The sequence below is a fragment of the Achroia grisella genome, unplaced genomic scaffold (assembly GCF_030625045.1).
Source record: "Achroia grisella isolate CSIRO2021 unplaced genomic scaffold, CSIRO_AGI_Agris_v1 utg902, whole genome shotgun sequence".
Classification (NCBI taxonomy): Eukaryota; Metazoa; Arthropoda; class Insecta; order Lepidoptera; family Pyralidae; genus Achroia; species Achroia grisella.
Window position 1 is genome coordinate 1,384,135 of NW_026713060.1, and position 27,112 is coordinate 1,411,246.

At 33.6% G+C, this 27,112-nt stretch overlaps 1 protein-coding gene across 1 annotated transcript in view; it reads right to left on the bottom strand.

Moving 5' to 3' along the window:
- LOC131853430 (uncharacterized) overlaps positions 1-27,112 on the bottom strand; it is a 106,065-nt gene that overhangs the window by 47,912 nt on the left and 31,041 nt on the right. The window contains exons 2-3 of the mRNA XM_059204314.1: positions 17,289-17,432; positions 14,734-16,484 (exon numbers count right to left, since the gene is read on the bottom strand). Of these exons, the coding sequence (XP_059060297.1) occupies positions 14,734-16,484; positions 17,289-17,432 (1,895 nt within the window). The remainder of the gene's footprint in view (positions 1-14,733; positions 16,485-17,288; positions 17,433-27,112) is intronic.

Genomic DNA, 27,112 nt, shown 5'->3' on the forward strand with positions numbered 1-27,112 from the left:
TATACTACATAACAAACTAGTAGAGTTTTAAAGTATTAACTATGAAATTTGTAAGTGCTGCAACGTGGAAAATTGGACTTGGTAAGCTTTAGAGCACTCCAGTTACGATCCCAAATTTCGTACTATTGGCAGTACGCCAAAGAAACTTTATATAATTTCTCAACTCGGTGCCTCTAACAACATTGTTGAACTATATGTACATATATTTAGTATTTTATCGCACAGCTCTGACGGATTATGTAAAATTGTTGATGTTAGTTTAATAACATCAACAACTAATATTGTTGACTGAAACTTACACTTAGTGAATTGATTAATTAAACAGTTTTCGCGATTAATAATTGAATTACATTTATTAAGCTTCGTAATTAGTTTTAATATGCCACGAATATTATTTAATTAACATTAAAATTATTTGTTATATAATTTGTGAAATATTATATTTATTATAACTCAATTAATAGAACTCTCTATTAACTACATATACTACCACTGGTAAGGGATGAATATTTCTGATGTTTGTTTTACAGTGATACTAGCTATTACCTTCGACTTCATCTGATTTTTTAATTGTTCATCATAGAAATTTTTATTACATTATATTAGCAAAATAAAAGTTAACATACAAATGGAGACAGACAATTATAATATGTATGAATCCTATATATATACATAAGCTATAATAGTGTATACATAATAATGTATACATATTTAAGCCTTAATGTTCATATTTAGATAAGCGTAATAATAATGTATAATTATTATTAGGCTTATCACTTATACCCAGTCAAGTAATACTAATACCAATAATTAAATACTCAGTTTTTCATAATAACAATAAATTGAATATAATATTCACGATAATTTCTAATTCTTAAAAACACTTCATGTAATATATACGCAGATTAGATACAGAGTACGAGAATCTGAGAGCAAATACAATACTGGCAAGATTCTGTTTTTATACCTCCAAGTTTACTTTACTTCGTAAGTGCCTCTAATCCTGCTTTCAACTGCTTAAAGACGGCATCCTAAGGATCTGTGATCTAAATATAACCGTCTCAGTATTGAAGAAAATTCCTGTAACTTTAGATACATTTCTTAGATTAATCTTGTGGTATCAGAACAAGATTATTCAGCAAAAGCAACGTAAGAAGTTTTTCTCTGTAGCTATATTGATTATATAAGATTTAACTTAAATTGTGCTCAATATTTTCAAAGGTTAAATATCCCTATCTCATCCATGAAGAAAAATCAGTATACTGTTACAACATGTTATAGTTCTTTGTTGTGATAGATATTGTAGAATGTCTTCTGTATGGTTACCTCTGTTTCAGCCAGTTGCAAAGCACCTTTTTGTAAGTGATATAAGTAAGTTATAAGTTAAAGTGTAACTTTTGGTAAGTATAGGATGAGATGGCATTACTTAGTCCTCCGAAACGGAAACGGGTATACGGACTCGCAGGTAAACATGAGACATGACGTGATTATCATATGATAACGTGATGTCTATGGCGGTAGTCATAGACATCACGTTATTTAGACCTTCACTAGATGGGCTGTAAATTTGTTTACGAATTCATAATACTCGTAATATCATAGATCCAACAGACAGAACGTAAAGGAAATGAATAAGTAATAAAAGACTAAATTATAATCTTAATTAAAGTTTAAACTAAAACAGCATTCACAATAAAAACGAGGAAAAAGAACCTTGTATGCTTTTCGTTAATGATAGTGCGAAAAAAGTGACAAACTGACATTCGTATTTATTCCATGAGTATTTTAGAAAGAAATATTTAAAAGTAATATTAATCGAAAACAATAACACGGCAATGATGAAATGAGGGTCGAGAAATTGATTTATTGCTAATTAAAGATGGAAACCGAAGCTGTTCGTTCAATTTATGGCTATAATTGTGTTTGCTCGAATTGGATCAACTCGGGAACGACTGTAAACAGCTGTCGGATGTTTACGCTCATAGCTTTTTCTCTGGCAGAAATTAGGAAAGAAATATTACCTAGGGGTGCCATTTGTGATCGTTAAAACGAATCGACTGTGTAAAAAAATACCATTGTAATTTGAACTCAAAATCCTGAATCATTTAGAATTTGAAATCGTTTTATTTTTAAGTCAAGTCTATATTACATCTGAAATTCAAAATCTTTACAAATTCTCATTATCAATTGTACATGCTGATAATTTTGTAAATTATCAATAATTCCATTAGCCAAAAAGTGATAGAAATAGTTATGTTGTTGTTTTAATCCACTTCCTATTGCTTTAGTTATTTTTCTAATTCATTTGTACCTCAATAGTAGAAACATTTTCATATGCGTCCTCTCTCTTTTCTCTTGGGAAAATAAAACACAAATCAGGAATCTTTACTTTGACTTTTAAAAGTAAAATTGTGTGCAGCAACTATATTTTTTGTGTAGAGTGCGGCAGTTTTTTGTTCACTGTTAATTTATATACTGTTTTTAAAATTGTAGTTTTTTCTCTCTATATAATATTGAATTATAGTACGTAATAAATATTGTTTACCAACAATATAAGATATAAGACGACGGTAACTAGGTCGGTAATAGGACACTAACAGTGTCCTATTTACCTGAGCACAGACAAGATTCTGCTTTCTATTTGTAGAAAAACAATACACATTTAACTTAAAAATATTTATTTGTATATCTTTATATAATGTGATAATTTTTTCAATGAAACGTGATGAAATTGACATATATATCATTTAAATGCTTATTGCAATATCATTTACCTAATTGATTTACAAACAACCTATAGATAGATATCATTATATAATTTTACTAGTAGTTTAGTAGTAAGCAACTGGCGAAAACGACAACCCTAGCACAAACCATGTTGAGAGAATTAAGCGTAGCTACTATTTATATAACACTATTACCATCCATGTTCTATCGCCGTTACCATCCATCGATAAGCGATATAAAATGCAGTACTTATACTTTACGTTCAATGTAAATTTTAATATATTACTCGTTGAACTATTGTAATTCTAAAGATGTTTATAGCATCAACGTACCCACACGTTGTTTTATCGCTTATACAAATTAATATATGGGAAAACGTCCTGACATAGTGGTTTTAATACCCCTATTTGCAGGCACCGATTTCAAGTATGGCTGTGGCCAAAATAAACTTTATATATGTATACCTTTTTGTTTGACTAATTCTCAGTGATGGAAATGGCGATAACAAACAAAATTAATTACGGTGACGGCGCTGGTATGTACGCCCTGTGTCGCTAAGGAATAAAATTGTGGGCATATTAAGTTTTTTCGTTCCGTTACGTTAATGCTTCTACTACTCTATTTAAGATTATATTTATAAAGGTATATTATAATATTTTGGAAATACATGTAAAACTGAAAGCGGATTTAACAAGTCAAAAGTTGCAACATCCGCATTAATATGTATAGCAAGATCTGGTTCATTATTCACGATGATAACGCTATTGTGAGGGTTAATGCAATTTGTCATGGACAGGACGTTAAATTTAAAAATGGGCTCGTTTAACTTCGGAGCTGATTCAGCGTAGGTATATCTACTCGCAGACGAATAATAAATCTGAAACGTGTTTACCATTACTCTTTTTAATTTTGTTACAAAATATAAATCCAGAGGGCCTTCCGAAATAGTTCGTTAACATCTATTTATTTGTACAAGCATCTAAATATTTTCGTATCGCGTATCTTCCATCGTTTGGAGAGTATCATTCACTCAGCAAATAAACACTGTCTAAGAGTTGGCATTGCCCTTGTGAAAACGAAAATTCAAGAGAATATATGAAACCACATGTCATTTTATTATAAAAAAGACAGTTTCATTCAATATTTTATTAGACCCCTAGTCTTTTTCTAAAAAATAAAATAATCTATATCATCAACTTCTTGTAGATATGGAATGGCAAAAATTGGTTTCATAATTTCATACAACGAATATTTTGTTCTAAGTGACGAGGACCTGGCATCATTTGGCGCGCATTCCGAATTCGAATCGAAGATGAACATACCATTAGCATTCTACTAGCGTGTCTATGCGTGTACGACGCTATTCCAAATTTAAACTTGCTTCCGCTAAACGTCAGTCACTACCTATGGTATCTGTGGTCGAGTTGAGGCCCGACTAACTGTTCTTTAGTTATCTTTAGTTTCGTAAAAAATCAATTATGAACAAAATTTATTTTGAAGCAACATAAAGTTCTAAATACAATATAAAATAAATCTATTAAATTTTTTATAAAGATGCGTCGTGACACAGAAAATTTCTTGGAACTAAGAAGTTATTTTGGGAGTTATATAAAAATTATTCGATTTCAAAATTAACTTCGCATCTTACAGCACAGCAGAGCAAAGGTCAATCGATGTTTTTTTTTAAATTCCATGCATTCTGATTAGATACGATTTCACCGTTAATGTGCAATTTCTTTTAAAAAGCACAGATTGTATAATGCTAGTCTGACAGAGTAGATTGTTTAGTATGAATCCCAGAGAAATAAAAAAATCTAAACAGAACACTATAACAAGTAGAACCATTGTTCTAGAAATGCGTGAGTTATAAAACTATTGCCGTATTATTGTATAATCAGTTAATTTGAGTAAAGAAACGGCGACAGAGACACGACAGAATCTTTAATTGTATTATATCAAGGAAGTTAATATTTATAAAGGAAGAAGAGTTATTAATGGGATGATGAATTAAAAAAATATATAATATTTTGAATTATTTCAATTAAATTATTATTTTTCTTTGTAATTAAAGATAATATCGGTACTTTTTCTTGCAATATTGGTTAAAAATAATTAAATTACAGCAAATGTTGATGATCACTTTTCGAAACGAGCATAGCGGAAATGGATCGAAAATGAGTTTGTTTTCAAATTTCTACAGGCCTATTTCAGTTGCAGTTCAAACTAATGACCTTTTGAAGTCTAAACCACTAGGCCAGGATGCTCTCATGCGACATCGACTACAAAGTGATTTAAAGTCACCGGTAGATAAAATGAAGGTGATGGTAGCTACGAGTATATTATCACGGATGACCGGTTGAATGGAGCGGCCGGATAACTGCGCTATATCGGGAAGTAGGACAGACGGATAACGACGACACCGCCTGTTGTGATGCTGAGGAAAAATTTTCAATACGCCCTGTAGGTACCTACATGGAAGTAAAACAACGTAGCAAAAAATGGAACATTCATTACTATGTTTTTCCGCTTTATTCGGGATTTTCATTGTAGTAACGATTAGTTAAAATTATATTATAAATATTAATCAGAAAAAATAAACAATAAGAAATATTCCTTAGAACTGTCGTAATATCATTAGAAACATTTGCTGTTGAATTTACTTGAAAACATCAGTACGTTGATAGATACCTAATTGTAAGAAGTATATAAGTAATTTATACATGTAAAATTATGAGTAATTAATTATTATTAGAATGAGTACTAAAGAACTTTTTAGTTCAGTTTTTCCAACTCAGGAAAAGACAAAAGCTCAGCCCATACAGCCATTGTCTTGGATAGTCTAAGGCATTTTTTTTTTGTTTTATTTATCCTTATAGGAAAGGCAAAGAGTCTAGGCCCATACAGCCGTCTAAGGCTAATATGTTAACACGAACAATCTCTAGTAAGGTCATTCTGTCAGTTACATGTCATTACCTATCATCCAAGCGTTCTTGATGATCTGTGTTTTTTTCTTCTCTGTAATTATTGTAATTAAACTTAGTTAAGTTCATTTTGTAACAATTTTTTGCGCAATAAACTTATTATTATTATTAATAAATACCTCTACCTAATACAAAAAGTGCAGTTGCGATATTTTTTTATTATTGGCCACTAACAATGCTAACAGTAGTTCTTGTATATTCACTAAGTGATTTATTAACGCATCAGCTTAAGTACTGGCACTAGAAACTCGATTTTGTATATACGTTTCAACGTGGGAACCTACAAAAGAAAAGGAAGGAAATCCCGAATTATTACTGGAGGAAGATATAACAGATTGGCATGAAGGAAGCCGGTTTTATTACCGGACTACGGGAAGCAAAAAGGTGTTATATAAATCGTCTACATACTAGGTTACAAGTAAATTGGGTATACAGTCAACAGTATTCCTTTAAAATCTATTTAAAGCATGTACAAGTCCACGATTTTTTGTAATAATTTTAGCAAATCCAATAACAATGCACAATGGGCAGTCAAAATCAGATTTAGCATTATTTTGTTGGTAGACCCCATTTCCTGTCGCCGTGGTATACGTCAACAAAAAGCCACCTTTTTTTAAATTCATCATTAACAGCTGGCACCGAGAGTTTATCTTTGTAATATTAGTTACCTCTCAAAAACGGACATAATATTTAAAAAATTTTATAGTATATATATATACATTTTGTTTTAGTTATACGTGTACAGATATCGAGAAAATCTAGTTCAAGCGTATTTATAAAGATAGCTGAAAAACTTTATATATATGTAGGTATATATTTAGTAATTTAAATCAAAGTAATTAAGAATTACGTATAATGTAGAATCTGCTTTTTTTTGGCAAAGGAAACATTTCTAGTCTATGTCCATCCTCGTGATACAATCTACTTTGACATCAAATTTTATTAACACCCGCTTAGCCATTTCGTCGTGAAAAGTAACAAACAGACAGACACAGTTTCCATTTATTATGGATGGTTGGTATTATATTATATAAATTAGTTACAATAACACTTGCATAAAAGATGGGAATACTGCATCCGCCTCTTTATCTTTTCTTTGTTTCAGGTAGATGTCTACTTTATTTTTTATTTCATAATATAAAAGCTATGTAATGTCTCTATTAATGTTGTCTAAAATGGCAAGTCAATTCATAAGTATGCCATCTCGTGCCATCTGTAGAAGTTATTCGCGCAGAATCTGACGTCATATCGACAAATGGCTCACGAAACTAAATTATCTCACTCAAATTAATTTGTTAAATAGTCTATACAGTAAATGATCAAAGTAATAATAACCCTGGACAATTGACAGGATTATTTAGTTTTAAGTTAAGCAAACCAGGTGTTATGGGTACTAAACATGTACGTAGTAGAAATACTTAGATCCATTTTTTTTATAAATACATACATTGGGAGGAAGGGTTTATTAGTAATGAGGTCTCGTTTGCCTATTGCTAGCAATGTACTATGTTACGTCGACCTCCACGCAGTCATCCCTGGAAACCATCGTGTTTACTCCATGGGTATTTAATCATGATGGACAAACTGACCTGACCTCATCCTCATCTTATCATCCTCCACTGGTGCCCCGCGTTTACTGCAGGCGGGTACACCACTACATTATTATCCATCAAAAAGTTTTCATATTTTGGTTCAGTATAGTTTATGCCATATTCGACTCTTTAACGCAGCAAACCGTTAACGCAGGTGGGTGCATCATTACATTATCATTCATAAGATAACACCCAGTCCATCATCAATCATCATCATACCGGCGAGTACATGAAATATAATTTTTTTTGTTGCTTTTGTACTACAATATAAACTCTACGTCTTTAAGATTACTGGCATATGCAGTTTTAGTCTAGGGGTAGTATATTTAAAGTGATCAAAAACACTACTATATTTGATATCTATACTGAAGTAACATATATAGCAAAAAGCATTTGCATTGCTTATTTGTCAGCAGTGTGAAGACATTAATTTATGAACGGGAAATAGCGGTAATTAAATCTAACCGGGTCCATCCGGTAATACCTACCCAGATATCCGTATGTGGACACGTAATTTGGAATGAGATTCTAGAGTAGAAAGTGTAATGAAATAGTGAAATAAATTTTGTTAGACCAAATTATGTCTATTTAGTAACTGTATTATAAGTTTAAGATTGTATTAAGTTAAAAAAATAATCAAAGTCTAATTGTAAATATAGTTTGTAAATCTATTACAATAAAATACTGAAAAAATATACGTACCTACATGTCTATTATACCTTATATATATGTAATCTATTATATCAATTACAAAAGTATTTTTTATTTCAGAAATGATTAAACGATATCAATTCTAGACGTGAAAGCTAAGCTACAAGTCGACAGATGTGCAAACACTATAGTACTTTATCATATTCACTCGTAATAATAGTATCAAACATTTCTAATATTTATCCTAATAGAGTGTTATTGTGACAAGGTACAAAACTTTTCATGTTAGCGTAGGCGACCCTACTTAATAAGGTAAAACAAGATTAGTAATGAATAATTGAATAATATTACCTATTAACACGTTAAACATGTAAATGTAGCAAGCTCAATTGAAAATAAACTGGATGTGTGTAGAGGGTGTTATTAAACTGGAAATAAACTGGACGTGAGTACAGGGTGTTATTAACTAAGTTGCATAATTGTAAACAACGTTATTTAATCGGGTAGATTTCGTTTTATATAATTGAAATGGCAAACTAGCTGACGTTCCATTTATTGACAAGTTGTAACTGTCGCCGATTTGACTGGTCATCGCTATTTGGATCTATGTGGTAACCGTCATACATGGGGAAGGAGATTGCAGCAATAAATCAAGTCAGGGTAATCACCACGTGGTCTCCCTGGAAAGCGTCGTGGTTAATTCCTGCTGAATTTGTCAGGCTGGGCCATCAATTAACTGATAGTGACCTAGAGTTCATTTCATCATCCTTCCCTGGTGCTCCGCGTTTACTGCAGGCGGGTACACCACTACATTATTATCAATCAAAAAGTTTTCATATTTTGGTTCAGTATAGTTTATGCCATATTCGACTCTTTAACAGAAACACAAAATAAGCTGCTTGCTGGATAATTTTATATGGGACAGATACGCAGACGACTTTATACAAAGTCGTGCCTAGACTGAAATATAGCGAATGCAAAATAAAAGAAATAAAACATGAAATTATAATTTTTATAACGTTTTCATTTTTAAAAACCATACGAACAAAAAAGAACCTAGTTAAATTACACACTATGGAAATATAGGGATAAGGAAAACAAACTTATTATTTATTGTAGGTATATTTACCATCTAAAGTAAATAGAGATGCCACAGAACCGAGAGAGTGATGTTAATTTATTAATATTTGATTTATATGCGCATAGACACCTTTATGTTCTTGAATATTAAACAGGCGAGCTCGGTTGCTTATTAAATGAGAACGTACTTGTCTATGGTAGTAATAATATATCTATAAACCCTGTGATATCGTAGACTGAGAATAACAATCAATTTTTTTATTACATCATTATTATATTGGAAAGCTTATTCATAAGTTAATAACCAGTAACCCGCCCTGATTTTACTCGGGTACAGCATCATGCATTTTAATTGCTGATAAATGTATTTTTCTATGCGAGGAAGAATTTTTGAAGGCATATAGGTATTGTTTGAATTTATACATTACAAAGAAAAAGATTTTCTATTTTGATTATTACATAAACCGAATTACATTTAACCTGTTAGAACTCATTTATAAATTTACTAGCGTTCTGCATCGGTTCCGCGCAGGTATACTGTATATGAGAAATGTCGTATATATAGGTATATTGATATACCATAAAACTTTCCGGAAGAAATTCTCGAAATGATATTGAAAACCGTATCAAAATACACGCAAACAGTTACTTCACTTTTACTATTTATAGATTACGATACCATTAGTCGTGCAGTACATATGTTTATTTATTCATTTGTCTTTTTTTTCAGTGACAATTAGGTTACGAGTTATGAACCAACATTCTCATTGTTTTCAAAACTTTGCCAGTAGCATTTCATTGGGATTCAATTTAAAAATAGATTCTGTCCATTGACTAACTGTAAAGCGTTCGTTTATTATCATAACAAATGCAGGCGGCAAGGTCGCAAAATGGAGATGTGGTGTGACCCAACCGGTTGTAGTGAATGACTAACGTCTTGAATACGCGAGGTGGGTACTATGTTGACGCACCTATATTTACTATGCCGTCGTAAGGAGCCACAGATAAAAAAATGTAAACAATCTAAGCTTTACAACTAGTTTCCTTAGACTTTACAGGAAGCCGTAAATTAAAAAAAAAAACTAAATAACTACACATACTATTGAATGAATTTATTTAATACCTCACTAGTATTTGTGTTTGATGATCATGTACTCAAATATAGCACTGCTGTTGACTTATTTACTTATTTAAATTATTAAATAAAATGACAAATTACATTCTTATTTATTTATGTATAATATTTTATCAAAGTAGTCTATGTACGAAGTTATCTGCGTGGTTGCCTGTGTCTCATCTATTTTAACCAGCGAGCAGGGTGCTTTGCAAGGTGTGTTTCGATTGAAAGGTTAGTTAAAGCAGTGAAAATATAAGCTACAGGCATGATAGTCCTCCGTAATGACAACATATGGGTCACATGAATACGCAACGTCCGTGCTGCTGTTCATGTTATAGCATACGGTTACCATTAAGGCCTACATCTTATTTGCCATTTTAATTGCATAAAAAATTAAAAAATAAATTTCGCCTATGTAATCTATTTAAGCTGATCCTCACACATAATCATTATATAAATATTAAGCAAAAACTTGCTCGGATTGAGGACTATAAATTTTCGCAAACTTATAGTTCAGATAGAGATGGAGTGCAGAATGTTAATATTTTTTTAATTATCCATAAAAAAACATTACACACACTACTTATTTAATTATTAATGTTGGTTAAGATATGTTTTAGATTTTTTTATAGTCGAATTGACCAAAGGACGATTACAGAGTCTATGAATCGTTCGTAGAAAATTTAAAGTTAAACGTGAAGTAAATAATACGTGAAGAAATTTAAGTTTAAACGATTTAAACGTGACGTAGAAATTAAAATCCCATTGTAAATTGATAAAATAACTAGGAATCTTGTACCGTTTCGGTTTCATTGTTATTTCCTTTAACGAATATGTGATAATTGAAAGTGCAGCAGTTAGTGAGTACTGAGTAGATACATATACATAATGTCAGAGATTCTTTCTATACACTTTCTCATTTCAGTATGAGATATGGAATACTCAGAACAGTAGATATTTAGGATATATTTGACCCTCTCGGTCCTATTGAATAAATAAAAAGCAACAAGATTGGTCCAGAATTATCGATTAAACGGAGAATATTTTCAGAAAATGATTGTTATATTTTCAGATGCACTAAATAATTATGTTTTTCGAATCTGAGGCCATAATTTTATATTTTATAGCCAAATTATGTTAGTTTCTATGGTAGTTTCTAATATAGAGAGTATATTGGTGGTAGCTCAAGGTTTTAATATTTTAAGAGATTTCCGTGCAACTCGCTGAGGTGGTTTTCCCGCACAATTCTAGAAAAACACACCCACAGAAATGATCGATACTTGTCTCTGCAGTTTGTGTAAGTAGGAGTGCGAAAAATCTTTGCGCATAAATCTGCGCAGGGAAAATTCGTAGCGAAAGCCTCTAAAATAACAGCGTATTAATTGTAAGGCTTGATTTATTGCCTTCTGTGATTACTTAGTTGTCTAGTCCAGTATCGATTCTGAAAGTGGCTTCACACGCGTCGACTGGTCGAGGCTAAAGTTGACCAAATTGGTCATGGCCGGCACTCAGTTTTGTTTGGATTGGCGAGCAAAAAAGGTTCAATGAAAACCCACAATCACATTAGTATTTAGCATTCTTGACCTATGAAATAAATGTTAAATTGCGTAATTTATTGTTTATATAAGTAGTTAAATATATGTTTGGCTTTAAAGGAAATTTGTTCGCATTTAAGGATAATAAATAATTCCTATATTTATGAAACTACTCAAAGTATAGAGTCAAGTAAGTTAATTAATCATTGATCATCAATCATCCTCGAAGCTATTTATACTTCGAAGATATCATTATTGAACATTTTATTATGGGTAGTAGGTAAGGTACTAAAAGTTAACTGTAAGTAGGTTTTGTATCACAATGAGGAGTAATGGCCGTAAAAAAGTATTAAAAAGTAGATATCAAAAGAAAGAGTTTTAAAATATACTCCTGAGAAGTATAGGTTCCACAAGACGAAATCTCATCTCTTTCTTATAACATAGGTCCTAATACTTAGTACTTTACAACAACTTTGTAGTAGTATTGACTCTTATAGATACTAGTATTCCTAAAATTCACTGAAGCTTCCAATTTCATGACATTTGTACAGTCATCGTGACTTAATAGCAAAATAATAAATTATATTAATACTCTATGGTTTTTAGAAATACTACGAAGCCGTAGTTTTATTTTCTATTTGCTATTATGCTTCAGAAAAAAACTTAAATACAAATAATAAATTTATTGGTATTAGTGATTTTATAGACTATATATTATGCGAATGAAAGGTCGGAATTTCAAGTGTTTGCTGAAATAGAGCACTTCGATTTTTATTACTGTCGATATTCTAGTACTCATAAAAACGAAATACCTTTGAAATTAACTTGGTTATATACTATTGTAGAATATCTATTAATCTAGAAAAGTGAAATTACAAAACTTCCTACATCTTCCACTATACACATATAGTTTTTAAATATAACTTTAATATTTACATTTTTAGGTATATGTAATTTTCTTGTAAGTATGTTTGTCACCTACCTACTCATAAACTGCTGGACTAATTGTGATTAAAATTTGTATATTCAAATGGGTTTCTTGGTGGTTTGAAAATACCATTGATACGTATATAAAACAACACGGTAGGTGGCGCTGTTTTTTCGCGCTGGGCGACGTCTACTGGGTCATAAGGTATCGCTAAATACAGATATATAATTCTACTTCTAATCCTTTAATAGTAATATAATTTGAATTTCTAAAGACGTTTAAATGTTTACATTATCCTGATAAATAAGCTCAAGCCCAAAATTAAAAGTAAAAACTGTATTCATATTATTATATGAAACTGTTTTGCACTGGACTTGATGATAAATAATTTTTAAGAACTAATTGTATTATATATGTAGATACCTACTGCATAGAAAAACTTAGTTAAGTCAATTTTGTAACAGTTCTTATATACAATAAACTTATTAGCGACTTCGGCACGTCAGCTTTTTATATTGTTATCACCCGTCAACTGTATGAATGGGCACAGCGACGTTTTAGTACAGTAATGTGTTCCCATGAAAACATATCATAAATTGATTTAACTTAATGCACTATGTTGTAAGTGCATAATAAAAATATTCTAGAATTATCTTAATAAGTTAAGAAGAAAAATAAGGAAAGAAGAAAAATTTTACTAAAAGAACTATAAGAAGTTATATAAGTTTCTTATAGTTGTTTTAGTAAAATTTTTCTTCTTTCCTTCTTCAACTTCCAGTTTTATGTTTTTTCCAAAGTTTTCTTTTTTTATATATATGTTCCAAAACAGCCAACATACAACACACTACCTGCGTTATATACGAATATCTAACAACAATATTACTTATAAACTCATTTGCGTGTAACAATAACTATAATTATTTGCATTATGTTCAAGGAAAATTACTTTGTCAACGTGTATTACAATTTATTCACGTTGATGCCCGTAAGGTGACTTCACACATGATGTGGTCACCAGTGTACTCGGCTATGGTCATGATTAATATGTCATGGGTATCAATTTAATGTTATGCATAATACAATGTTTTACGTCTCAAGTGGTTTTGCTGTCGGTAGGTACTGTGAATTTTTCAAAGGTCTTTTAACCATTAGTCAACTGAACAGTTACTTGGCCTGTGCCTTTAGTTACGTAAATGATTGTTTCCCAGTTCTAAATATTTCAGACATGTTTAAATGTCGATTATTGCAAAATTATACTATCAGATTTAGTAGGTAGGTGTATCTTATCTCTAATGCATTTGTAGTCATGCTTACATCTAATTCCAAACACGTGGGAATGTGTAGTTTCGAAGTTTTTGCTATAATTGCCTCGTTCATTCCTTATTTGTTCGTAATTTATTATTGTTAAGGGTGCCTTTTGTTGTCTTATCTAAGAGTTATTAGCTCTGGGGCCCTTTTAAAAGCATTACTTTTCCACTAGATACTTATTCCCATTAAGTAGGGTAGATGCAGGTAACTCATCTGGAAATCAATAGTTGGAATGTAGTCGATTATTACAGCACAGGCTCCGATTGAATTACAGTTACGCCCACTCTTGTTATGGATATGGTGCGCTAACATAATGCATAGCGACATTGTGCAGATGTACGCACTTTCACCTCCGTCCTTTGCGAATAGATTGCGTGTGAACACGGCCGCGTGTTGTAACGGCCCTCGGGGGACAGTGCGGGGCCGGGCCCCCTTTAATTTATTACGTATCTAGTTAACGGGGCCTATTTATTATGTTTATGCAGTTCGCCGTCGACTTTGACGTGCTTTTTATAGTTTAAGATGTGTTTGTCTAGTTACTATTCTATTCCGGTTGTTTGACTACCATGACTTGACTACAGTGGCACGTAGCGCTGCAGTACGTGATGCTATCCGCGCTTTCGCCGCCGGCGGGCCCTCTAAGTAGAAACCCGTGTGAATTTTAAGCGTAAAGCAAGATAAGAGTATATAAGGTGTCGTACGTTCCTTAGAGATAGGGTCGCGCGGTGTGTGGGGTCGACGGCCGGCATCGATCGCGCTGTTTGTAAACATTGCATCCGTCGCGACTCAATAGAAACATGAATTTGTAACTCACCTGTACGGTCTGCGCACTCTCCTTGTCCAGCAGGAACTCCATGGACTTGTGAGGGCGAGGTGCGCGCTGCTCCGGTGGCGCGAGCGCGAGCAGAGAGCGCGCGTGCAGCACGGTGCGCTGCGTGTCCACGTCGGTCTCCAGCACGCCGGGCGCCGGAGCGGGCGGCGGGCGCGGCCGCGGAGGCTTGTGCGCCACACCGCCCGCCACGGGGGGTGCCGCCGCCCGCGACACACCCTCCTCTTTCAGCGGGATACGCACATACTGCGGCCCGGCGGCCGCCCCGCGCGGTCCCTGCCCCGCATCTGACGCCGGTAACGCGCTGGGAACCGGTCGAGAGTTCGCGCCTGCGCTCCGTGTTTTTTTCTCCTTGCGTCCCGAAAATCGGAAGTTCGCGAACCGCGATAGGAAACCGGCGATGCGGCTGCGCGGCGCGCGCGCGCCCGCATCCGTCATGTCGGCGGCACGTTCTGCGGCCGGCGCGCGCGACTCCTCGCCTCCCCCCTCCACAAACACCACCTCTGCGTCATTTGCATCGTCGCTCGTGGTTGTCTCGCTCTCTGTAGTACTCGTGCTTGTATCTCGCCAACTCACTTCGGCGACCACAGGAGAGAACGTTACACCCTTTGAGCCTGTAGATATCGACCGACCTGGTGGTATTAAGCCGGGCGGCGCGGCAGCTACTAATTGTAATGAAGCCCTGAGTTCATCTGGAGTTTCACGATGTGGGGTAGCACGCGCACGGAGTTCTGGAGTAGATCTAACTCGAGCATCCCCGGATCTTAAAGGCGTCGAACTGAAAACAGGTTCTCGAATCGGGTCCGGCGACGGCGTTCGAGGTGGTGAAGGTGTTGCAGACTGGGGCTCCAGGCGACGTCGTAACTCATCGAGTACGTCATCCCACGCACCCCAAGAGTCTTGCAGTCGCGTAGTTGTAAGAACAGATAAACCACGTTCGAAATCACCACTTTCCGCGAGAGCTCGCCGCGCAGTCTCGTCTAGCTGTCTAGCTGTTGTTTCCATCTCACGCGCGAAGGCACGTTCCGACTCCGTCGTTGAGTCGCTGCCGGCGCTCGGTTCGCGGACCGGTGAGGCAGCACATCGCCGTGTAACCACATCGACGGAGGGTGGCGGCGGTGGTGGCAAGCGCGGCGTACGCGGTGGCGGTGGTGGCGGCGGAAGTCGCGGGCGGCGCGGGCCGCCGCGGTAGTCTAAAGCGGTCAGGTCGGCCACGCTGACTGTAAGGTTATCGGTAACTTCGAAGGTCTGTCGAAAATGCGCCCGATGCACAATATGTCGTCGCGATTCCGCACATACGTCGAGCTCGGCAGGTAACGATAGAGCGCGCGCGGCACGAGGCGGGCGGCGTTCAGCACTGGGTGATGCTGTTAGGCACGGCGCGCTGCCGGCCGCGGGCGGTCGATGCGCTATTTCGGGCGGACGGCGCTGCGCGGGCGGTGGTGGTCGCCGCGATCGCTCGCTATACCCGCTGTCTTCGCTTAAATTTTCTGCTGAGAGGTGGGTTCGCTGCGCTGGTGCACGTGCGGGCGGCGGGGAGGCGGGGGGTGACTCCAGCGAGTCCGGCGAGAGGCTGGGCGAGACGGGCGCTGCACAGGACCGTTCGAGTGACTCGAACTGCGCGAGGCTGGATGAGCGTGAGAGTGATCCTGAGCTAGCCGGTGAAGATGCGCGCTCCCGTCGTCTTCGCTTAGCCGGACAAGCCCACTCCCGCTCCGACTCACTATCTTCCGAACCTATTAAATAAACAAAAGCGTATTTCAATATCAAAACTGTACTGCAATGTTCTACAGAATCAAAAGATACGTTGTGTCGCCTTAGTATGAGACTGGTAATGACAGTGACACAGAATTGTTTGGTACGGGCTATGATCACTTGGAAGACGGCCAAGAGATTTATGTCTAGCCTAGCACCTACATAAATTATAATGAAACCCGAATGCCAGACTTCGAGATAAAATCAATAACTGTGATATGGAATAAAAATTCGACAGTACTATAAAAATTTTACATAACTATTACAATAATTACTATCTATCGATTTTTTTCTAATTAGGTAATAATAATAAGAAAAGTAATTTATGTGTAAAATAAATTATTTTTGGTTTTCCACATATTTATTAGTACAGCGCCATCTGTGAAATACACATTGTATTACATATTGTATACTAGCACGACGTCCATAACATCAGTCTACATAAATTCTATTGTATCAAAATTATCATTATAGAAATTAAGCCAAAAAAAAATTTTGTTGTATTTTGTAATAAAATCGTAAATATAATAAAATTAATAATATTGACATGTATATTTTCGTTTTATTCAAGTTTTTTATTACAAATACCTTTAATACGAACAGCGCCATCTATCAAATATTTAGTTTACTAGCAAACACGTTTCTAGCAGACTTTACATTCATGGTGAAAGCAGACTATGGATGTAGTTTAGCTGTATAATAATAGATGGCAGTATCACAAAAAAATACTAAGGATGATTGTTATTAAAAGATTAGATAGAAATCTATTATAACTAGCTAAATACCTCCAGGTCCTCGTACATGTATGACAGAGTCTGCATCTGAATCAGATAGCCAAGTAGCGGCTGATGAACGTTCCGAGCGCAAATCATCGCTGGTTTCTTCCACTATCGTTTCGAGGTACAAAGCGTGTGTGCTGCCATTGTCACCTGTAGACAAATAAACATTTTTTTATCAAACATTTAGGTAAGTATATTTATTTTATAAATTGACAAATTATGATATCAAATATGTCTATCATTAAAATATATGTACACTACACCGTGACTTTAATATTTATTTGAATTTCTATTTAATAATAAATAGTAATTTATTTTTGAATATGGCATAAACAATAAATAACCTACCCACAAAAACTTTTTCATTATATTTTGTACTTAAATATAATAATAGTAAGTGGAAGGTATTTAGTTACATTTCAAAAAATATCGGTTTGTTTATATGTGGAAGACAGTAACAAAGTTATAAATACGCTACTTTCGCATACAATTATTACCATAATATCCATGTATACAAAATCGTGACCAATTGCTAGCGATAATTAAATAAAATTGGGCCATTCTATGTACCGGTTCTCATTATTATCAAATAGTTCCGCAAAACAAATCGTGTTGCATCCGTATATTTGCGTCCAGACGTTTTTTTGTCGACCTCGAGACGTCAGGTCATTAATCAAAGCCTGTTCGCTGCTATAGGAAGTGACAATGATTTTTGTTCTAGCAAGACTTGATTGCTATCACTACGTATTTAATCCAATACTTTTTATTTCTCTAAAACAATTTTCCAAAATTATTTTGGTATTTAAAAATTTGAGATTAAGATATCTACAAAGACAACTCCAATAAATAAACTGTGTTAACTATTTAAATGTCCTATTATTTACAAATATGAAAACAAGTATGGTTAAAGAGCTTGATTTTGTGAATTTTATTCTTCACCTCTGGATTTCTTGATTTTTAGAGTTTTTGTCAGATTTCGTCAATCCGCCTAATCTATGTTATACCGTAGCGTGTATGACCAGTTTATATTTAGGCTTTAGAATTAATTTACAATTAGAATACCATACTTCAAGTTAATTTCTCATGACACAGCCGGCTTGAGAGGTTAACGTTCGACAGGTGGCGCATGGCACCCGTGCAACAACACGGGAACTGCGCATGCGTGATCACTAGATACTGTTTTTTTATTACTACTTCCTACTTGAAGCTAACCAGTATGCTATTAGAATCCGTATAAAGTTCCCACGTTATATGGATCGCACGACAATGATTACAAAGGACCTTTGACGACGTACCATTTATTATTCTATATGTACAGAATTGCAAATAAAAATATTTGTATTGATACTAAGTGTATTGGATTACATATATTATTATGATTTATCATTGGAGAGGTAGGAAATCGGACAATAGTCACAATTTATTACTGCCCTCCGATTGATCCTCTGTCCAATTCAAACGGGGATCTAAAATACGACGGCTTGAGCTGAGGATCGAACCCTGTTAATTTTTTTATGGCTAGTATGTACAAAAAGTATACACTAGATAAAACGTTAATTATACAATAACATATACTTGGTTATCAAATTTTCAGTAGGTACTACATTTACAAGTAGATTATTCTATGATTCAACATTCAATTTCCTACGAGGGCATTTAAAATAATTTGGATATATGTACTAATCTTATTTCTTTTATTGTACCTATATGAAAATTAATAGACATAGTTTGTAAGGTCTGCGCTACAAGATTTCGTTACCTGCGAACTCTTCAAACGTTGATGAATTATATAAAATATGGACATGCTTAAAATGTGTTTCGCATTATATTTTATCTTTTAATTATTAAGTCACTAAAACAAAACTTTTTGAAAGTTCTGTACCGGTGTTGTAACTTGATGTTATACATTATGCTGTAAGATTGGTTGCGTCACATCGACTGCTGTGCCGTGAGTCACAGCTCAATTGAATCGTGTAATGGAAAGTGGGGTCGCAGGTTCAATCCTACACAATCTAGTTTTATGTTGCACTAAATTAGATTAATATATATGTTTTATGAGTCTTGTTTAATGATTAAATGTTATTAGTTGCAGAATCAGTTTTAATATTGGGCTCAGTTCGATCTCAAAATAAAGTGATCGTAAATATAAAGTGAAATGAATTTACCAAGTTATTCTTGTCTTTTACCAATAATATGACAGTGGTACACTATAAGATCATAATACGAAAATAACTATGATATTTAACGAAAGAAAACTTCAGACGTGATGATTTTAATGTAGGATCAAAATGGAATTGAACCATTTCGTTTAAAAAAATATACAACGAACACATTATCACGTAAACATGCAGTAGAATTGAATTGAAAACCTATTCTTTGAAGTCGGTTAAAAGAAAGTATACCTACCTACCTCTACACATAGTAATAGACAGCGACTGCAACAATACAGCCTACAAGATTCTGATTTCAATACAATTTGCATTGAATCCACAATAACGTTTAATATTACCTACATACATTTATGTATAAAGTCAATTGTCTTTTGTGTACTAGTGACTCTATGACCTTACTTGACGCAAATCAAAATAAGTGAATGTTCGAGAAATAAGGATTATAAACTCGTTTATTTAACTGCACGCGAAAATAAAAACAGCGGCGCATAGGTACCTCTGGCCAGCGTGATAATATTGGGCTAAATTTTTATCCGATGATAAAAATTTTGCCCAATATTACTGTTACTGTGTGCTTCCAGCGACTGCTGCATTCGATCATGTGGCCCGTCTGGAATTAGAAATTTTGGTAGGATACGTGGACGGAAGAAGGGACAGAAATGGGGCACCTTAAGGCAAATGTATAGTCGTCAGCTATGTACTCAACACAAGATAGAGATGCTGGAGAGTTTTAGTCGAAAGAAAGTAGATTTGACATATCATAAGTGTCTGTAATAGACCTACATGAATAAAGATATTTTGAATTTGAAAAGTAGATTTTATTTATTATTCCTGGTGGTCACGACCTCAGCCTTCACGAATGGATTAAGAAGGAGATATTGTGTGATGTCATATAAGGCAGCGTACTCTCTATAACAAATAACGTAATTAACAGAACGGTAGAAACTCGTCTCGATAGTGGTGTGGTGTGGATGTTATAACTCCAACGATTACAACTACATAGTTGCTTAACTGAGAGACTGTTTCCGATCACTGGGCACCTCTCAGCTGTGACCCCCTCTTCCGTGCTACAAATGCATAAATAAATACACGCATAGAACATTTTATAATAGCAATATAGCCCTGCAAGCTACTCTCTAATCTTATTGTGTATTCAATATTGGAACCTAATAAATTAGTGCTATTTGGTAGTTTGTATTTACACGTTTCAACTTAAAAATGTAAAGTTACAACCTTTCCCAGTGAGAAGTAGATTAAAAGAAGGATAACTATGATTAAAAAACACAAAAGTATAAGAAACTTCTTGCTTTAATGTAATTTTATTCTTCAGTTCGGTTTTTTTTTAGGTTACTCTATTGGCAAGCTGACGGCCCACCAAATATGCTTATAGACACCTCATGCGTTACTATTAATGAGAACTAATGTAATTTTATTCTTCAGAAATTCGCTTTTTGTTGGTTGTAATAGGTGAGACTTACCCACGCAGAGTATTTTGTATAAATCTACCTTGGTAAGTGATCCAAAAATACCTACCAGTACAAAATATATTAATCAACTAAACAAACTTAATATTATTCACGAAAATTTCTAACTTACAAATATTTTTGTAGCGTAGGATGATCTTAACCCTACGGCACATTTTACTTTGAAAGGTACTCCTTTACATAATATAAAACAAAGTCGCCGCCTCTGCTTGTTCACTTGTATTTTTTTAATTACGCAACGGGTTTGTAATTGCATTTTTCAGCAATAGATAGAGTGATTCAAGATGAAGGTTTATATATATAATAAATGTGTATTATAGTATATAACTAGTTGAGAAATTTAAAGATTTGTGCGAAGCCAGGTTACTGGAAACTTGTTTTCTAGTCCGTTTATATATTAGTAGTAAACTGAAGGATAGAATAATAATAATATATAAACCGACTAAAAAAATAGTACCTACTCATAACATAACATAAATGTTGCAGTTGAGTATCTTGTCAGTTCTTCTCAACTGAAGTAGTTATCGGAATTGAACGGTAGGGATAGATAAAAAATATGACGTGCACGAGACTCCTAAAGGTTCTATATGCATAAATGTTTTTAAATTTGAGGTCTATATTATTCATAATCGATAATAGCTAATAGCAATGACCTCTCCCTTTACCAACACGGAAAATTTTGGGGTGAAGTCACAATTCAATAGCTCATACTCGTAGTCATATTTACTTACTCTATCTAATCTTATCATCGCATTCGGCGCCAGGATACTTTTTTATTTTATTTTTTTCCATTTATTTTTGTGTAATGACTCTCAGATATGCATATCCGAATGGCCCTGATTCCTAGATTAGGTGAATATCTACTCCATCCTATCTTATCAAATTTCTTCGTATTTGGATACACGCCAATATAATAATTTATTTTGTTCAGAGGATAATAATTATACTTAATCTAAAGCGAAAGTTTATTTATTCTAAATAATTCACGACGCCCTAAACTATGGTGACCTTATATTATGTAGTACTAAATAATGTCAGACATTTTTATATACTTGTATGATTTAGATTATTTAAAACTGACAAATACAAAGAGACACAATCAGAAATACAAATTTAATATTTGAAATTTTATTTTAATATTTAATATTTCCAGTGATTGTGGATTCCATTTTCGTGCAATAGAAAATGGAATCCACATTCACTGGAATGTGAACCACCGACAATTTATACTAATATTATATATTATACAGAGAGTTCTTTCTTACTCTCTATATAATATTAGTATAAAATATTCTATGGAGAAAGCAAACTACGAAAACTGCTGCGATTTTATTTGTTTCAGAAATTATTTCACTGTATAAAAGGAGCATTATTGCAGAGTGAAATAAGCTGTATATTATGTTCATGTTATCAAATTAAAAACCCGCAAATTAGCACTCGAGTGAAATCGGGGCGTTCCACTAGTCTTTAATATTCTTAAAACGATGTGCTCTACAAATCGAAATTTGCTACTCGCTGGGAACATGTCGTGACAAGGCACGTCTATCGGCGCACCTGCCCGACATGTGTTGTAAATACATATAACGGTCCCTGCTTGTATTCAGGGTTCGATTCCAACGGCGAACGTGACAGTTTTTTTTCTTAGATCGTTATTGTAGTTTAACATGGTATATGTCCTCGAAACGATATAAATAGGCCGTCGAATGTCGATTTATTCATTTACATCAGTTGCAATTCACTAGTCGTCCTACTGTTGCGTTTATTTTACAAGTAAAGCACAGAAAACATAATATTACATTAGTAGTATAACGGGTGTATAATTATAATATATTTTTATCTGTATTTACAATGAACTTGCCCAAATTCGGGATACTGAACAGCTCAAATATTAAAACGTTTGAAATTAGACTAAAACTAAAACTTTTTAGTGGTTATTGTAATATTTGTAATTTGTGAGTTATGATTATTACATAATACACAGTATTATACCAAGTTTGCGATATTGTTTTTTGTCAGCATAGGTATTTTCATAATCTGTGGTTTCGTTGTGCAGACATTTATTGTAACGCAGAAAGAGACTTCAAAATATTTAATTAATAACAACCTCTAATAAATAAATCTTATAAGTTCCGTTAATTCAATAAACCAACACAGCATTTTTTAGGTTTCTTATAGATGTTTTAAACAGAAAGTTTGAAAATGTATTAGAAAGTCAATATAGTATTTATTAGTAAGAAAATCATATTGACATTTCTTTATGAATATACATAATAATATATTATTCATATATATTGCTATAAAAACCAGCCAATCAAAACATTGGCTATTATCATAGCCTACAGTACATAGACGATAGTGTTTTTACAATAAAATAATGTTATATAGGTATGCAGTTCATTGACCGCTATGGCGCCGTGCGGCCATAGTGAAATCATAAAAATTGTAAAACTAGTTCTGTTCTTTTTACTTGTCAATTGTGAAGAGCACATCCAGCGCTTTCTTCAAGAACTCAAGAATATTCTCTGGACTTTATGATTATGTTATCTCACCATTTAAAGGCGTATAAAATGAACTAAGGAAATTAAGAAAAAGAAAAATCAACAGATATGGCTATACAGCCACAATTACCTTTGCCTTTCCTAAAGAATAAACAAAACAAAAAAAAGTATAATCAGTAAGGATAGCATCGATAGATACCATAAATTCCGAATTGCAGTACCAATTGCTTTTTAAATTTGAACTAAAGAACTTAGGTACGATATTCTTTGTTCGAGGAATTGAAAATATAACCCAAATTTGTTTTATGAATTGTCACAGACTACCTAACAATATAGCTTTGGCATATAAAATGCAATGCAATTTTCGATATTAATAAAGGAATGCTGTCCATTGATACGCTATTTGAACGAGTTAATTAGTTCATTGAATGCAGTTGATAAATTGTATTGCAATTGCTAGTTGGGCGTTATTTTCAACATTGTACTTTACTGAATACAAATAAGACTTCAATTTCATTGTACTAAAAACTGGAACAAACGCAGTACTAATGCCCGTATCAGTTTTACTCGATGTCTAGTTTTGTGATGAAAGCAAAGAAATTATTCATAGGTTTTACCAGACACGGATAAATATAGTCGACTCATGTAGTACTTCAGTCTACGAAATCTGAACGTGCTGTGTGAAATCTATATCGTGCTGTCATGTTATAGTTTCTACCACTTCTGTAGTTTAGCATGCTTTATCGTCCGTATTTCCTTTAGATTTTTTGAGAGTTGCAGTAACAAATGAAATTATAGGGTTTAATAGTTATTGTTAAATAGTATTAGTACCTATACATAGATGATCCCAAATAAGTATACGGATTTTGATGTGTTTCATAATTAAACTCCTGAGAATTCGGGCGAGATGTAAATATGCATACGTATGTACAAGTAGGTCGGAACTCGAATACAATGCAATATAGTGCAATACAATAATTGACATTAAGACATTGGAATTGTGTTACGATACAATGCACTGCACTCAAGACAATTCGAATAAGATTTCTGATACCTAAATAAAAAAAACTACGTGATTTCATTCCCATTTGATTCGTCGACTTGTTAATGGATATTTGACGCACGAATATTTGTTAGAGACGGATCATAAAGCCTGAATATCATCACTCCAATCCTCATTAATATTATAAATTGCGATATTGAGTTTGTTTGGATTCCACGCGTTAACAGCTGAACGATTCATCGTGAAAGCCGTATGCGTTTTTTTAAGATCGACAAGGACGCTTATTATTTTATATTGAGAACAATATCTGGAATAATAGATATATTGTCATAGATCGGGGTATATTTTTTTACGTGGTGGTTTGGCACAAAGTGCATTTGCCAAATTACAGTGTGATAAAGTATAGGAATTGGGCAAAATTTTGGTTTATAATATACTAACTACCCGCTCCGGCTTCGCATGGCTGTATATGTATTTTATACATATAAAACCTTCCTATTGAATCACTCTATCTATTGCTATAAACTGAATTGAAACCATTGCGTAGTTTAAAAGATCCAAGCGAATAGACATCGGATGCGAATTCACTTTACACATTGTAAAAATGGAACATATAATATATAATACATACTTACTAATACCACAGATAACATAATATTACATAATAAAATATTTGACATAAAACTAAACATTCTTGTTATCAAATGGAAAAAGTTACATTTAAAATATCTGAATATGAAAATAAAATTATATATTTTTAAATTATGAATGCACAGTAATATTAGAACGGATGTAGGGAAAGGAACTGGAATGTCATGAAGTATCAAAAAGGTGTTCATTGGCCTTTAAATTACAAAATAACACATTTGTACTATGAAAATCAAACATAAAGTATGTACATCTACGGCAGAGAAAATTATGGGCAAAACATAGAGTAGATTACAATGTTTATCGGTAACACTAAGGTCGACAACAGATGTGAGTTGACTGACTAGTCTATATACCTATAATAGTACATTAATAACTACGATAGAGACAATACCATAGTAATTGTTGTTGTTTTAAAAATACGTCCAATTCGGACAATAGTAATTTAACTAAAATAGAAACAAAACGTTTTCCAGCCCAATATGTTTTTTTCTATTTTAGTCGTTTGAACAATCTACCAGAGAAACTGGGTGAACAAGGCTATAAAGAAATTCAAGAAAATAGAAATGTCCACCATAAATAACTAGATTTGGAAGTTTATAATCTTGTTCTACTGTTTTTATTAGCTAGTGGGTATCCGGTCGTTCAAATTAGTACTATAATATCATTTAAGAATATTTTTATATATATGTAATTATCATTAAAAGTAATGGTCTTCAACAGAAATTAATGTTAATAATATGTTATTATATGTATTTTATAAAAAGTACAAAAACTAATAAGTCTTAATGTTTGTGAGAGTTTAAGGCGATTTGAAAATAGATATAGGCTAAAAATACCTATTAAAAAAAACAAAAAGATATTTATAGTTGTATATATTTACAAAAATTATGCCTACTATTTCTTTTTAGTTCTCATAACACAAGCTAGATGAATCGATATCAATGTATATTAATTATATCATAAATTCGATTATCTTCACAAAATAAACAAATGAATAGCATTTGTTGTCTAACTACATAAATAATTTCCTCTATTCGATTATGTTGCTAGTTGCAAGCTTACTGATTATAACCGTAATCAATCTTTAAAATCGAAATTGGTTCAATTTGTTGTTTATTCTTTATTCTCAATTGAATAACGTTATACCCATTCACTGAGTGTGTGAGATGTCTCGTCGAAGGATATCTTGGGTAAATCCGATTGAGAAGGCATGACAAATATGCCTATCAATCTATATACCTACCTAATTTTACTTCATCAGGCCCAGGGGCGTTGGCTGAATATGGATTCAAACTCAAACAGACCGGATTTGGTATGAAATGTTTATAGTATACAAAAATTCGAGCTAAAAAGAAAGAGAAAGGTTTTACTTACTTATGTAAAAACCACGCCTCTATATTTTCCAATCCCTACTTCCTTAATTATTATAAATGCGAAAGTAACTCTATCCTGTCTGTCTCGCTTTCACGCCAAAACTTTTGAACAGATTTAAATAAGTCTAGACTCTGAAGAAGGAGATAGGCTTCTTTTCAATGCGAAAAAGAGTTGAAAAGGGAGATGAAAGATTGTATGGAACTATTCTCATTATTAAAGCTAGAAGCTTGATACTTATTTCTTTAATAAATTTATAGTAATAAAATAATATTTCTTTCTTTAGTCGCGGGCACAGCTAGTATCAAGGTAAAAAATAAATAGTATAGATTTCTTGCTATAAAGAAATATAGCAAAAAGCAGACATCAACACGGCAATAAAAGTAAGCATTACATTTCTTACGTCAGAGCAGCATTATTAAACTTTCAACACTTAATTCTATTTTAATTCGAACAAAAAACCATTAAAAAAGAACAAGCCATTACATAACATCCGTTAACCCATATCCAATTTTATTTTCTACAGTTTTTAAGCTTCCTCATGGAGTTGTTGAGATTTTTTATCGTTTCCCTTCAATAATTAACATATGGAAATTATTTCTTTCTTTTTAGGAAGTATATTCAATCTACTTTTAACCATATAGTGATTATG